Here is a 13,515-nt window from a genome sequence, read left to right on the forward strand (position 1 = left end):
ATGTGGCCTCTGGTTTTGAGTTGGACCACACACTGCTGGTCTGTAAATATGGGTTAGCGGCAAACTATAGACCTCTGGGTGGTGGGGCGATGGCTTCATTGGCTGAAACTGTTCGATACGGTTTCCTTTAACACTGGGAACATCTGCTGAAAGCAGAAGAATGTGGCTGATGCTAAGCTGTCCTATCAGGCAGTAATTGGACTGTAGGTTCAGTTGCTCCCCAGTTCTTTTCTCCTTGCTAGGTGATAAAACTATGCTCTCAGCGAAGAGGATGCTGTCTTCCTATTTCCTATAGCTGGAGGACATGCATTCAATTTATTTAAATATATTTTAAAATTTGCATTTAACCTGTCAAAAGAGTTTTTTTTTCTTTTCTTTTTTTTTAAATAAATTCTGATTTAGCAGTAGGATTATGATGCCAGCTGGGAGGCCTGAGGATCTATTCCGGGATTAGGGTTTTTTTTGTTTTGTTTTGTTTTTTAATTGAGATGTCTCCTTTTTATGAAATTCAAGACTGGGGAGAGAGAATACATAGATGTTTAGGTTGGGGTGGCAGTCTTTTTATTGTAGAGGTGAAAAATTGGCATCTTGTGGGCCAAATGTAGCCCACAAATGTGCTTTGTTGGCATGCAGTGCTTTTCTTTGAGCTTGGATTGGTTGCCAGCATAAAAAAATTGAGATATTTCTCTCTCTCTCTCTCTCACACACACACACAGACATTTTCCCTTAACTTAGAAAAAAATTGCACAAAAATTTTTTTGGAAAAGTCGGAAGTGCAGGACCAGCAAGCCCTGTCTCCCCGGTGGCAGAGCTGAGTAGTACTGGCCCCATTTGCTAGGGCCCCTTTCCTTGTTGTCCTAGTTCTCTGACTGCCTGGCTCGTATAGGGTTTGAGTTGTAATGCCCGGATGGGGCCTTACTTTACAGGACACTGAATGTGAATAGAGGCATTCCAGGATTAACATGAAGGATTAGGTCCCAAGGGTACCATAGGAAATACACATAAGCTCTTGAAAATAACCATTTTCTGATTGGTGAGTCTCCGAAGGGACAGGAAAGTCTTGGCCTGCACATTACACACGTTTCTCTCATGCCATCTTAAGGCCATTTGATTGAAGGAAAAAGGAAGTCACAAAGTCTCAAAGATACTTTTATCTGCTGTTGGGCATGTTGGTTCACTACTGTCCAGAGGGGACCGCAGAACACACACGTCTAAGGAATTGTACTAGAAATAAGGGACAATGAAGATGCTCTGAGCATGGACCCTGACTGAACAAAATGCCACAGGATATTGGTATTATCGCACTGAGAAGACGTTGAATGGGATGGCACATGGCCTAGGGAGCCTGGCTCCTGCTTTTTGGACACCGGTCCTTGGGAGAGACTGCCCAGCTGCCACTGGAAGTGATCACGTGAGTGTATCGCTCTGGGCTGCTGAGTTCAAATCAGTAAGTGTTTCTGGAGGATTTTAGTTTTCTTTCGCAGCTCCTCTTCCTAAAAGCTCTGCTGCTTGAAAACTCAGAGCCGGAGCCCAGCAGGATGAGGTGTGCCCTCCCCTCTCCCTCTCCTTAAGTAGCGGGTTGACCTTTTCACAACAGGGGTTCTAGGACCTCGCACCCGCATTGCTGCCTATACGCACGGACTTGGCCACGCAACACAGCCCTGCAAGAGCAAGGGTGTTACTGCTCGTGTGCAGAAGGGTGTGCTCCGAGCACTGACAACTGAGCTCACCCGTGCCCAGGCCCACCAGTTCCGCTCCACAAACAAAATAGTCTTATCCACCATCATCAGCTCAGAATCCTGGGAGGGACCCACAACACGTCTGCTATTAAAACTGTTCTCACACTAGTTCTCACACTGGTAGTTCACACTCCCAGAGGCACCTCCTTACCTAGAAGGGGAACATGGGCGGTGATGGGGAAGGGAAATCTGCACGCTGGAACTGGGTGAACCCTCTGATGGGATCTACCTCAAGGACTGTGTTCGCATCGCTAATGGCTGTTATTTTCCTTCAACCCAACTGGCAGTTAAGAGCGCAATTTTCTTCTACAAGAACGTCATGAAGGCCCAGTGAAACAGAGCCTGATGTCAAAGACATAACTTCTTCCATTTCAATTCAAACGCATTTGCTTTTGCAGGCCAGCTCCGAGGCCTTAAATCCAGAGTTCAAATTAGGACTTGCTCTTTTCAGTCCCTCAGTGGCTGGCTCAACCCTAAACTATACTTTCTAAATATATTCTGGGACTTGGCTGGGTTAGGAAGCCCTGACACATGATTACATCAATCCATTTTTTTAAAAAAATTTCAGAAGCCAAACAAAACAAAAGAGGTCTTCTTCAGATAGATCTTAGGAAAGCTAAAACTTCGAGGGGGAATGTTCGCTTTTGATATACGTGACCAACAAAAGATATTGAAATTTGTCATCCTCTTTTTTGTGGGTTTATTTATTTATTTATTTATGGCTGGACAAGCTGTAAGGGACAATGCAGTTCTACCTTTCTGATACGGTGGTTTAAGTGTGTGTGGGGGGGGGCGGGGGTTGGAGATGTCAAATAGGAACACTGTGTTTCTAGGGTGCCACCAGGAGGAAGACTCACTCGTGGCCTTTGTTGTCATAAGCTTCCTTCCCCTCGTTACTCCCCATCATAGCCTCTACTTGCTGTGTCCGAGATTGACTTTGGTGGAGTGAAAATTGTCCCCAGACTCTCTCTTCTCCTGTCTGCATTCTTTCCCCCTTCCTAGGCTGTGCGCTCTTCTCTTCCTCCCTGGTGCCTCTGTTTCTGGAAAACTATACGTCAGGTACTGTTTCTCAAACTTGAGTCCATGTTGTATGGCCCAGAGGTTCAGATTCAGTATGTCTGGGTTGGAGACTAGGCCTCTGTGATTTAGAAAATGCCCAGCAATTTTGATGCATGCCGTTTGCACACAGGCTTTTTGATAACAGTGTAATGAGGTGATTTCCTAGTCCCTATCTTCCATGGCTAGCAGCAGCATTGGATAGCCTGACGGTCCCTTCTGAGAATTTCTCTCCAATTCTATTTCTACCTCACTGGCTGCTCCTTACTAGTCTTCGTTGCTGGATCCTTCTCATGGAATTGACCTCTAAACTCTAGAGTGGCCTCGGGTCCAGTCCTCAGACATCTCCTTGTCCCCATCCACATACATTCCCCAGGTGACATCTCCTGGTCCTGCGGCTTTAAACACCATCTGCTGGCGGTATCCTAGTTTAACTATCAACTCGCTAGGAAAAAAATAAGGCCTGATTTGTAATGTTTGCTAATTTGTATGGTGCATTTCTCCCACCATGACCCATCTCAAGCTGCCCACCTGTCACCACTGAATGGGGAATTGGGAAGAGATGCGCACAATCAGCTCTTGAGAGCCTGGACGAGCCAGCTTCAGGGCACCCATGACGATGTCCACATTTACCTCCATAGCCCGGAACTCTCACCTGCACATGAAACTTATATTCTTAATATCCTCCATGTGAATTTTAATCATCTCAAGTTCACTCCATCCAAATAGAGCTCTCAGTATCCCCCCGCCTCTGCTGTCACTCCCACTGGCCTCTCGGCAGTGTCTCCAATCTTAGTGTCGACTCCAGGTTACAGCTGCCCAGGGGTCAGTCTTGACCCTTCTCTTCCTCTCCTCACTTGCCACCCGATCCATCAGCCAATCCTGTCAACTCTACCTTCTAGATAAATCCAGAATCCATTCATTTCTCATTTCTCAGCACCTCCAGAATATCCTCTGATCTAAACCATCATCATCCCTCATCAGGATTATTACACTAATGACCTAGTGAGTCACCCTGCTTCCGTCCATTTTCCTATCAGCCTTGTAGCCACAGGGATTCTTTCAAAACATGTCAGCTGATGTCACCCTTCTGTCCCCAGGCCACTGGTCTTCTGTCTCACTCAGAGGAAAACCCCCAAGTCCTTATCATGGCCCACACAGCCCTCTGTCACCGGAGCTCCTAGCACTTCCCTGATGGCTGCTCTGTTCCATGTACCCCATCCCCTCACTCTGCTCCAGCTCCAGCTACCCGCCCCCCCACCCCGACTAGTTTCCAAGCCCATCAAGGATGCTCTGGAGTTGCATCTCTTATATACTGGTGGTTTCCTCTCCTGGGCACAGTCCTTCCCCAGAGGGCTCTGTGGCTCATCCCCTAACTCCTGTATGTCTCTTCTCAAACATCTTTACCGAGAGCCACATCATCTAAAATTGCAGCACCTCCCTGCTCTATTTTTCCTTAGAGGCCTTAGCATCACTTAAGAGACTTTGCTACACCTCCTAGGTCTTGAGCACTGCCTGGCAGGTAGTAGGTATTAAATAAAAATCTGTGGAATTAATAACTAATGTATTGGGTCCTAAGTATTACATTCCCTGCAGTATTTGTATTTTGAGACTGATCTGATTGAACTCGGACCACATTTTCCAGAAATGATCAATATACTTCTAAGCCTTATTGGTTTTCCTGATTAATGTTCCAATAGAGGTATCAGAGGACTATGTGGAAGCATTATCCATGTGGAAATGTGACCTTGGCATTTTTGCGAGAAGTTAGCAAGCAGTAGAGGAAAAGGATCAGAGACATATTTATTGACTATCTCAAAATACTCATATACAGATTCTGACTGGGAAGGAGGAGGACAGCCCACACACTCAAAAGTGTTAATTGTGTAGAGGAATTTCAATAAGTTTTTCATGAGCAAGTTCTCTACCAAGAAGAGCTAGCATCCTAAAATAAGTCACCTCTTAGGACTAACAATGACACAGATACTCATCTGCATAAGAAAGGCAGGCACTTTGCAACCCTATCCTTCGGGTGACAATTCTATTTGATTAAAGGACTGAGTTTATGACAATGAAGACATTCTTTTTATTCATCTATTCACATTCATTCAATAAATATTTGTTCACCCAATATACATGCCAGGCACTGTTCTAGGTTCTGGAGCTTAGGAGAAAAACTGACCAAGTCCTTTGAAGCAGTTACCTATTGAGCGACCAGAAAGGAAAAGAAAGAATGAAAAATCCACAGATGTGGTGGATCCACTCCCAGATTAGAAGACAAAGGTCCATGGCCATAGTTTCTTCCATATTGTTTTATACACGTAAGATAATATTGTTCTCAGAGGTGCATTAATGAATCAATACAAACAAAAGTGTACTGTTTTTAACTGTGTGTCCAAAGAAACTCTAATGTTACACAGGTGGATAGTATTCACTCTGCTAGAGCAATTTATAAGAGATCTGTTTTCAAAACATCCACAGAAAGTGTTCAGAGATTACATGATTGATTTTGAGGACTTAGCTGCAATGTAGCAGGTTGAAGAGCTCATTCTGGCCAAGATGGGAAGTCATTGGTTTAACCTGACATAAGCTATTGTAAGAAATAAAATCAGTGTCAGTTCACCAAGTTTGGGTCACTTAGAATTGCACAGGACTAACTAATATGGGGGGAAAGGGCCTTCCACTCGGCCTGTGAACCAGAGAACTGGAGTCCCTGCTAGGCCATGTTCTTCTCCAGAGAGCGCTATATTTATAGAAGGAACAAAACCTTATGCAGGATGAGGGGGTTGGATAATAGTATGTGTGAATACACTGATCTGTCTGAACAGTTTCTTGGCTGTCTGCTTTCAATGGTAATAAATATCCACTAAAAGCCGTCTGCTGTATGTGTTTCTGGTAAAGTCTCACACTTCCCTGCATGAATACATTCAGAATATAAGCACCACACACTCGACTATAGAGACTCTGTTGTATTCTGAATCCTTAAGTTATGCAGTTTAGCAGCTGTGATAATGTAATGGTTTGCAAAATAATAGACTGGCAATACGTCAACCTGAAATAACACATCAAATAATGAATAATGTGGGTGCAAAGAGGTTTAATTTATACTGCGTTAAAAATACTGCTCCAGAAATATCACACCATTTCAGTCTTTCCAAGACAAAAAAAAAAAAAAAAAAAAAATCCTTTCACTTAAATATTCAAATAATTGTGGCAAAAGAGAATGCTTTCTTGTTTCTTTTTTTTTTTTTTTCACCCAATAAAGATGTCAAATTTACATTACTCTGTGAAGAGACATATAAGCTGAGTCTGGTCAGTTGTTCACACACATGCTTCCTTCTACTTTAAGACACATGGTATGGTCTAAGAGTTTAGAGCATTTGTCTCCTCAGTTTGTATGAACACGTAAGAGCAAACACATTTCCCGTCAGCAATAACTGGGCATGGGGTAATTTAATGTAAAAAAAAATGAGGCTGTTTCTGTTTATTTCTTAATTCTGCTCTTCTTCCCAAATTTTCTCTCTGAGGGAAGTTTATAAAAAACTGTCAGATTTCATTTATTTTTCTCATCTAGTGAATATTTATCACAATCCTGTTATGAGCCCGAGACCAAGATGTGTTTCCTGCCCTCAAGGAGCTTGTCATCATGTGGAGATTTTACATGACAGAAATAGGATGGAAACAGGGGGATTCAGTGCAGTGTGATCTGTGTTGCTGTGGGTAGGGGAAAATGCAGTGCGTAGGGGAGCCCAGAGGAAGAGCACTCATTCAGACTTGGGGAGGGGGCAGGGTTTCTGAAAAGCCTTCCCAAGGGTGTTAATTTTAGGCTGAAAGGATGTGACTGGGAAGTTAAGGAGGTAGAGGGAGGAGGCAGTGTGTGTCAGGCAGACCAAAGCACATGCAAAGGTCCTGAGGCAAGGGAGAGCATAGTGGTTTAGAGGAGCCTCAGACGTGTGCAGTGTGGTTGGAGTCTAGCACTCTCAGGGTAAAGTAGGGGGAGAACTGAGGCTGGAGACGGTAGCAGGGTCCTAATCATGAAGGCCTTGTAATTATATTTAGGCATTCATCTAAGTACTTATCTTGAAGCAGGAACCACTTAAGGGTTTTAAGTAGATGAGTGGACACGACCATGCCTCTGTTTTAGAAAGATCACACGGCTGGGGCGCCTGGGTGGCTGAGTTGTTAAGCGTCTGCCTTCGGCTCAGGTCATGATCCCAGGGTCCTGGGATTGAGCCCCACATTGGGCTCCCTGCTCCGCGGGAAGCCTGCTTCTCCCTCTCCCACTCCCCCTGCTTGTGTTCCCTCTCTCACTGTGTCTCTCTCTGTCAAATAAATAAATAAAATCTTAAAAAAAAAAAAATTCTGTTAAAAAAAAAAGAAAGATCACACGGCTGCAACACAGAGCATGGACTTGGGGGAACACAAATGGCAACTGTTGGAAAGTGAAAGATGATGGTGGCCTGAGCCAAGAGGAGGGAGGAGGCAGGGAGGGCACCTGGGTTCTGCTCGGGGTGTTCAGGTAGCTGGTGGACTGAAGGAGGAGCAGGATTGTGAGCAAGATGACCAATTCCATTTTGGACATGTTGAATTTGAGGTATTGCAGCATTCAGGAGAACAGAGATGTCCAGCCCTTCCTGGCATATGTGGGTCTGGATGCTAGAGAGGATAAATCAGCAGGAAGAGGAGCATCCTTCATAAACACACATCTGAAACAGCGGGCTGGGCCACAGGAAGCTTTGCCTACTTATTCTTGGGTTTTGGAACTCTAAAGAAAGATAATTTCCAACATGATGACATTTCCTCATGGTGTAGGGTCATAGTAGTTTCATAAAAACATTAACCCCGCTCCAAGGCAAACTCCCAGGAAAAAGGTCCACATTTACTCTTTCCTTAATTCATTTACATGTTGTGCTCTTAGATTCATGAGAATTTTCCATGAAGTTCATTTTTACCTCTGGAGTAACAACATCTGGCTTTGGAAGGAAGGGACCCTATGGAAGCATATGGGCTTGAGAAGTTTAGTTAGTTGGCATTTTCGTGCAATGAATTTGAAACATTTTGTTTTCTAAGTGTCTTACATAAAATTGGGAGTCCAAGGCAAATTATCACCAGGAAATCCTGTCTGTCTTGGCTTTACTTGGTAAAGATCCCTAAAGGACCTCTCCAGGTGACAGTGAAGTGTGACCAAGAGTGTGATGACCAAGGCCATCAGCTATGAAAAATACAAGCTGAGTGTTCCTCCACTCAAAGTTAGGCAAACTTTAAAAATACTCTGTCATTAATGACTGTTTTCTATATGTGAGGTATTGTGTTAGGTCCTTATTTACGTTCCCTCTAATCCTTAACAACTGCCCTCAATGGGGGATAGTGCAGATGTATAAACTAAGAACACTGAGTAAGTCTGGTCACTCTGGTCAAGAACACACAATTAGTAAAGGGTGAGGCTCTCAGTTTTGGGGACCCGGTGACTGCAAGCCCTACCCTTTCTATCCCACCTTCCTGCTTTTGGTAGCACCTAAATTGTCTTCATTTCTTGTTTTGTAGCTAAATTCGTGCCCTGTTATGTCAATACTGTTTTGTTTATGTAAACCTGTATCCCTAATCTCTCTTGTCTTACCAAGCAAAGTATTTATATTTCTGCTGTTTTTCCCACCTCACCTAGCTCCGTGATGGGCTCGTGGTAGTCCGTGAAACCATGAACAAAAACTGAGCCTGGTCTTGCAGCCCGAGTGAGTGTTTCTGAATGAGGATTTGATAGAGGTCTAGACAGCATAGTTAAAAAGGTGTGCTTCTTTTCTTTCAACTCAACCGGCAGTTGGAAAACAGGAACAACTATGCACTCCTGGGTGCCTGAGGGCACATGACCAGCCCTGGAAATCGTTTTCTCCTCGGTCGTGAGTCTTCTATATTCCCTTTCATGGGAAGTCCTGGTGACAAGTTGCTTACAATCCTTTGCTTGGGGGCAGGCTACCATGTTGATGCTCCCCCAGGGAGCAAAGGTGATGAAACAGGGACAGAAGATACTGGGTCCTTAGACATGGGTCCTGCTCTGTGGTCGACTCTATGTCCCTGGACAGAAGATTAAACCCCTCCGTGCCTTGGCTTCCCTGTTCCTACAGGACAAGAGTGATAACCCCCATTCTCTGTGTCTTGCCAGCAACTCAGGATCGTAATACGAAGTAACGAATATAAAAGTGCATTGGAGTAAAGACAGTACAGACGCGAGATTTAAGATCATCACATATCGCGAGACAATGGAAACCAACCCGAATGTCTGTCACCCTCTAGGCTGCTGATGTAACTGGAAAAGGGCCACTGCTTTTAAGTCAGGGAGTCCCAAGAAAAGAGTGCTGGTTCTCAGTATCTGCCCTTAAAGCAGATGCTGCGTCTCACCTTTCCTGCCCTCCTTTTACACAAATGTTTGACTCTGATTCTGAAAATTGTCATCAAGTCGGCAACAGTATAAAATGCCCAGTTGGAATTGACACATTCATCCTAGGTTCCAATTAGTGTCAACCTCCCTTAGAGTGGAAGGGGAGATGGGCGGCTCATAAGGAATGCAGGGGCACTCTTCCTATGAGCGATGGTGTCCCAGCCCCATCGCTTCACCTCTAGCAACTGAGATGAATAGGATGTCTGATGCTCCAGTGATGTGTGCTTTCTCCTAAGGGCCCAGCAGCTTGCAGATCTAAGACGCAGGTAACACGGGTGCGTGCCCATGGGCAGAAAATAGGTCTGTGTGTTTTGAACGTAAGTAGATGCCAACACATGTGACAATGTTTTATGTATGACACCGTGTTCATAGGCTGTCCGTTTTTCTTAAATTGGTTAACAATGAATAACAGAAATGGTAACTGCATACATCTGGATTTATTAAAAATCCACGATCTATCAAACATCCATCTGGAGATTCTAATGGTTAAATAAAGGTTCCTATGGAATTTTTTTGTGCCTATGCCCAGATAACTCTCTCCTAAGTACTGCCAGGTTCCAGAACTCCAGCGTGTACAATTCATGTTTCTAAATGACTAGTTGTGCACAGAACACATGATATAAACTTAGTTACCGCAAAGGTCAGGAAATTCTCAACAAAACCTAAAATCATATCCAATATAAGCCTGATATACTTTTAACATTTGCCGTAACTGTTAGTCCTATGCTCTAAAGCTATTGGTATAGAAGGGAGCATGTGATAGGCACTTACTGTATACTAGTTGATGACTCTGATATTGAGCCCAAGACATATGTCTCAAAATAAAGACCTACAGACAAACAGAATAGGAAGTGAAGCTTTCTTCTCTTCATCAGCACTCAAGTGGCAGAAAGAACGACCCTCATTACACGTCATGAGATCAAGCCCACCTGCATTCTAAATAGACCCTCATATTTTAAAGTTTCAACTGTGCTTTCCTTACATTTAAAAATCACTGAGTACTAAGTATACCAGCCAGAAAAAGTGACTCGAATTCAACCCTGTTCCCCTTTATAAGATGCAGCACGTTGCTTATCCATCAAGAGAGCTTTTTATGAAGTTATTTGCCTTATGGCTGTTAGATCCCACCTTAAACCAGGATGTCTAAGTAGACTCTACAGCCCACAGAGGGGCCTGCCGTGATTCAAACAGGAACTTCGGGGTTTCTGAGACCCACAAAGCATTCCACCCCTGCAGGGGTGTAGGCATTTGTCCCTCCATGAACGAGCCCAACATCCCAAGGACAGCTAGCTTTGTATCAACTTCAGTCATCCCCAAAAGTGCATTAGTCACTCCGGAGAAGGACAAATCCTTATTATTTTACAGGATCATCTCTGCCAAGGGTTGCCATAAAGTAAGCACGTTTCAGAAAATTAACAGAGTCATTTCGAGCCTAAATCCATAGCATTAAAAAAAAAATCCAAAATGATAGCAAGGTATGTGAAACAGCGACAACACAACAGAGGGGATTCTCTTCAATGGGGGCATAATTTAAACCCCCCAGGCATCAAAGCCTCCCTTGAAGACACGGTCACCCCACAGAGGAAATTTGCAGCTGTGTCGTACTAATGCATCTGCCTGCAGCCCCTGCTCTTCTCCCCAGGCACTCACATCTTCCCATCCCGATTCCAAAGGAAAGTCCCCACCCCAGTCTCTACCCTCCTATCTCATCTCTCACAGCACCCCCAACATGCACACCTGGCAAAAATTTGTTTCAAATTTTTTCATCATCCTCTGTTAAGAAAAAAAATTTACCCACGACCTAGTATTCTACCGTCCCAGGAATTCAAATTTTTCAGGAAAACAGGGCGACCAGAAGGGATGCTATGTACAATGAAAACAAACAACTCCTTTTCTTTGGAGCAATTGCTCCACGCAAAACAAACAGCCCGCCACGTCGCTTACCCTCTCCACGCTGCGTCTTCTCAGAGATCCATAAGGAATTTTCAGTAAAAGTCTTTGAGATCTGTTCGGGGCCACTGCAGCCTGAACCACCATGGTGTAGAGCCGCGTGTGTGCGTTCCTGTGTGTGTGTGCGTTCCTGTGTGTGAGTGTGTGTGCGTGTGTGTGTGTGTGTGCGTGTGCGTGTGTTCCCAGCAAAGTGAGAGACAAGGCTTCCTCCAAACTAAGTTATGGTCTCCTGGAGGTTTCCCAAATATCAAATAACCGAAAGAGTTTTTTCTTTCGACCATATGAGTCAAGATGTGGTTCGTCGGGAGGCGGGGGGATGGGGAAGCAGAAAAATAGCCCAAGTTCTCCAACTTCAGCCCGCCTTCAGCAACAGCGTTAGCCGCCCCTTGTCTGTCCCTGCCTGTCAGTCCTTCGGTGAGACTGCGTGTCCCAGAAGTTGGCAAGCTATGCCTCTGGGGAGAGTGATCCAGAAATGGCAACTTTGCTTCTCGTGGCTACAGACGGTAACCAGGTCAGTTGTCTAATCGAAGAGCTATCAGTCGTATTATTCATTCCATCACGTGACTCCAAAGCCCCTCGGCCATACAGTAGGTCACATGCTCACCTTAAAAAGACTGTTTGGAATATCACCATCTGGTGTGGAGATTAATGTGAAATCCTGCATTCTGATTTCACTCTTTTCCGAACACAGGAAAAATATTTGCAGACCCGTGACATAACGCACTGGGGACTTGGAGGGATCCTTCCTCACGGTCATAAATTACACGTATGACCCTGAGCATCAGATGCGCCTCTCTGGTTTTTCTCTCCTGCTTTCCAGTGCATAGAAAAATAAATGTAGGAGTGCAATTAATTATATATGTGAATGTAGTCCGCAAAGATAAAGTGTGAGAGAAGGGAAAAAAAAAATGTTGGGGTATCACGTGGTCTAGATGAATCGAATATAAGAGACAGACTCGCATTTGGCATCTCTTCATTTAAATGTTTGTGTTATAGAACATTTATTTTTATGTGTGTCAGTAAATGTGAAGAAGTTCTGTTTGATTTTACAAGGCTCTGAAAAGGACTAAGTTCAGATTCATCCATCACGTTTGCCTATTCTTTTCTAAAAATAGCGTGTAATTCCAGATCAGATAATCCTCTGAAGGATGGTACACATGGCCTAAAATTTTAACTTTTCTGTAATATTTTGTAATTGATATATTCGTCATCTATGGTCCCCTCTCTCTGCTCCCCCCTCCAAATATGCTTATCTATAGCAGAGAAAATTACAATAAAGAAAAACAAGTAAGGGGCTTCCAGAATTGGAGGGTTTTTTTTTTTTCTTTTTTGTAATGTATTTCTACATCAGCTGCTCCTCTCCATTCTGGGTTTTGTGAAAGGGATGCCATTTCCTTTGTAGTAATTCATGCTTTTTGGTGTTAGCCTGATATCACTTATATGCTTTGGGATCCGGCTTTTATTTACTCTCTGCAGACCAGTTTATTGTCAACCATGGAAAAGAAAGTTCTGTTTATTCAAAGATTCTAATAGGAAGTGGGGCGGGGTGCAAGGGGGAAGAAGTGGAGGTTTACATGCTGGAAAATGAACCAGGAAAGACTCTCAGAAGGGGGGTGCTGGTGGGGGTGGGGTGGGAAGGATGGAAACGTGGGTCTGGTCACCCAGTGCAGACACACATTAAAAGGCAGTTAAAGAAAGCATCAAGTTGATGTGGGAAATTCCAAATATACAACAATCGGGCTTTGTTCGTAATTGGTTCCATATGTGCATGGGGGAGCCAGTGAGGGGGTGAGAGAGAAGGCCAGCAACAAGGAGAGACTTGCGGAGCGTCTCTGGCTAGGTGGTTGAGGTTTATATACCTTTTTCCCCCTTTTCTCGCTTCCTTCCTGCACTGCCTGGTTTCAAACTATTTTGGGGTGGCAATAGATCTGGAATGATACCCAATGATTGGGCCAAATGCGTCGAATTTCCTTGATAAAACCCCACTCGACTACGTAACCGTTTTGAACAAAGGACAGGCACATTTTCAAAACACTTATCTGTCGCGAGTCCTGGGACTGCTTCCTTCCAGGGCGGTTTGAGAGGGGGCGCTGGACCACATCAGCTGAGAAGTCACTGTCTCTCCTCCCTGACCCGGACCAGGGCAAAGCCCCTGGGAACTGAATTTATTTATATTTGACTAAATGCAATTTCCTGTTTCCCAGGGGTATTAATGAGTGTTTCACTGAAGAGCTTAAGGCCTCATGGCACAGTTCAGATCATAAAGGACACTTTGATGAACTAAGTGCAAATAAAACAAAAACATATGCATTTGATTAAGGTTAAAATACATATAGA

The 13,515-nt window shown here is 44.1% G+C and overlaps 1 protein-coding gene across 8 annotated transcripts in view; it reads right to left on the reverse strand.

Moving 5' to 3' along the window:
- Window positions 1-13,515, reverse strand: part of FRMD4A (FERM domain containing 4A) — a 596,094-nt gene that overhangs the window by 293,442 nt on the left and 289,137 nt on the right. Inside the window, exon 1 of one of the 8 annotated variants that reach the window (XM_036114133.2) lies at window positions 11,173-11,605. The exons of 6 other annotated variants lie outside the window; for them this stretch is intronic. In XM_036114133.2, the coding sequence (XP_035970026.2) occupies window positions 11,173-11,265 (93 nt within the window). In that variant the 5' untranslated portion in view covers window positions 11,266-11,605. Of the gene's footprint in view, window positions 1-11,172; window positions 11,606-13,515 lie in introns of those variants that run through there. One more of the 8 variants, XM_036114114.2, reaches the window with a different exon arrangement.

Source organism: Halichoerus grypus, chromosome 6 (genome assembly GCF_964656455.1).
Source record: "Halichoerus grypus chromosome 6, mHalGry1.hap1.1, whole genome shotgun sequence".
NCBI classification, from domain to species: Eukaryota; Metazoa; Chordata; class Mammalia; order Carnivora; family Phocidae; genus Halichoerus; species Halichoerus grypus.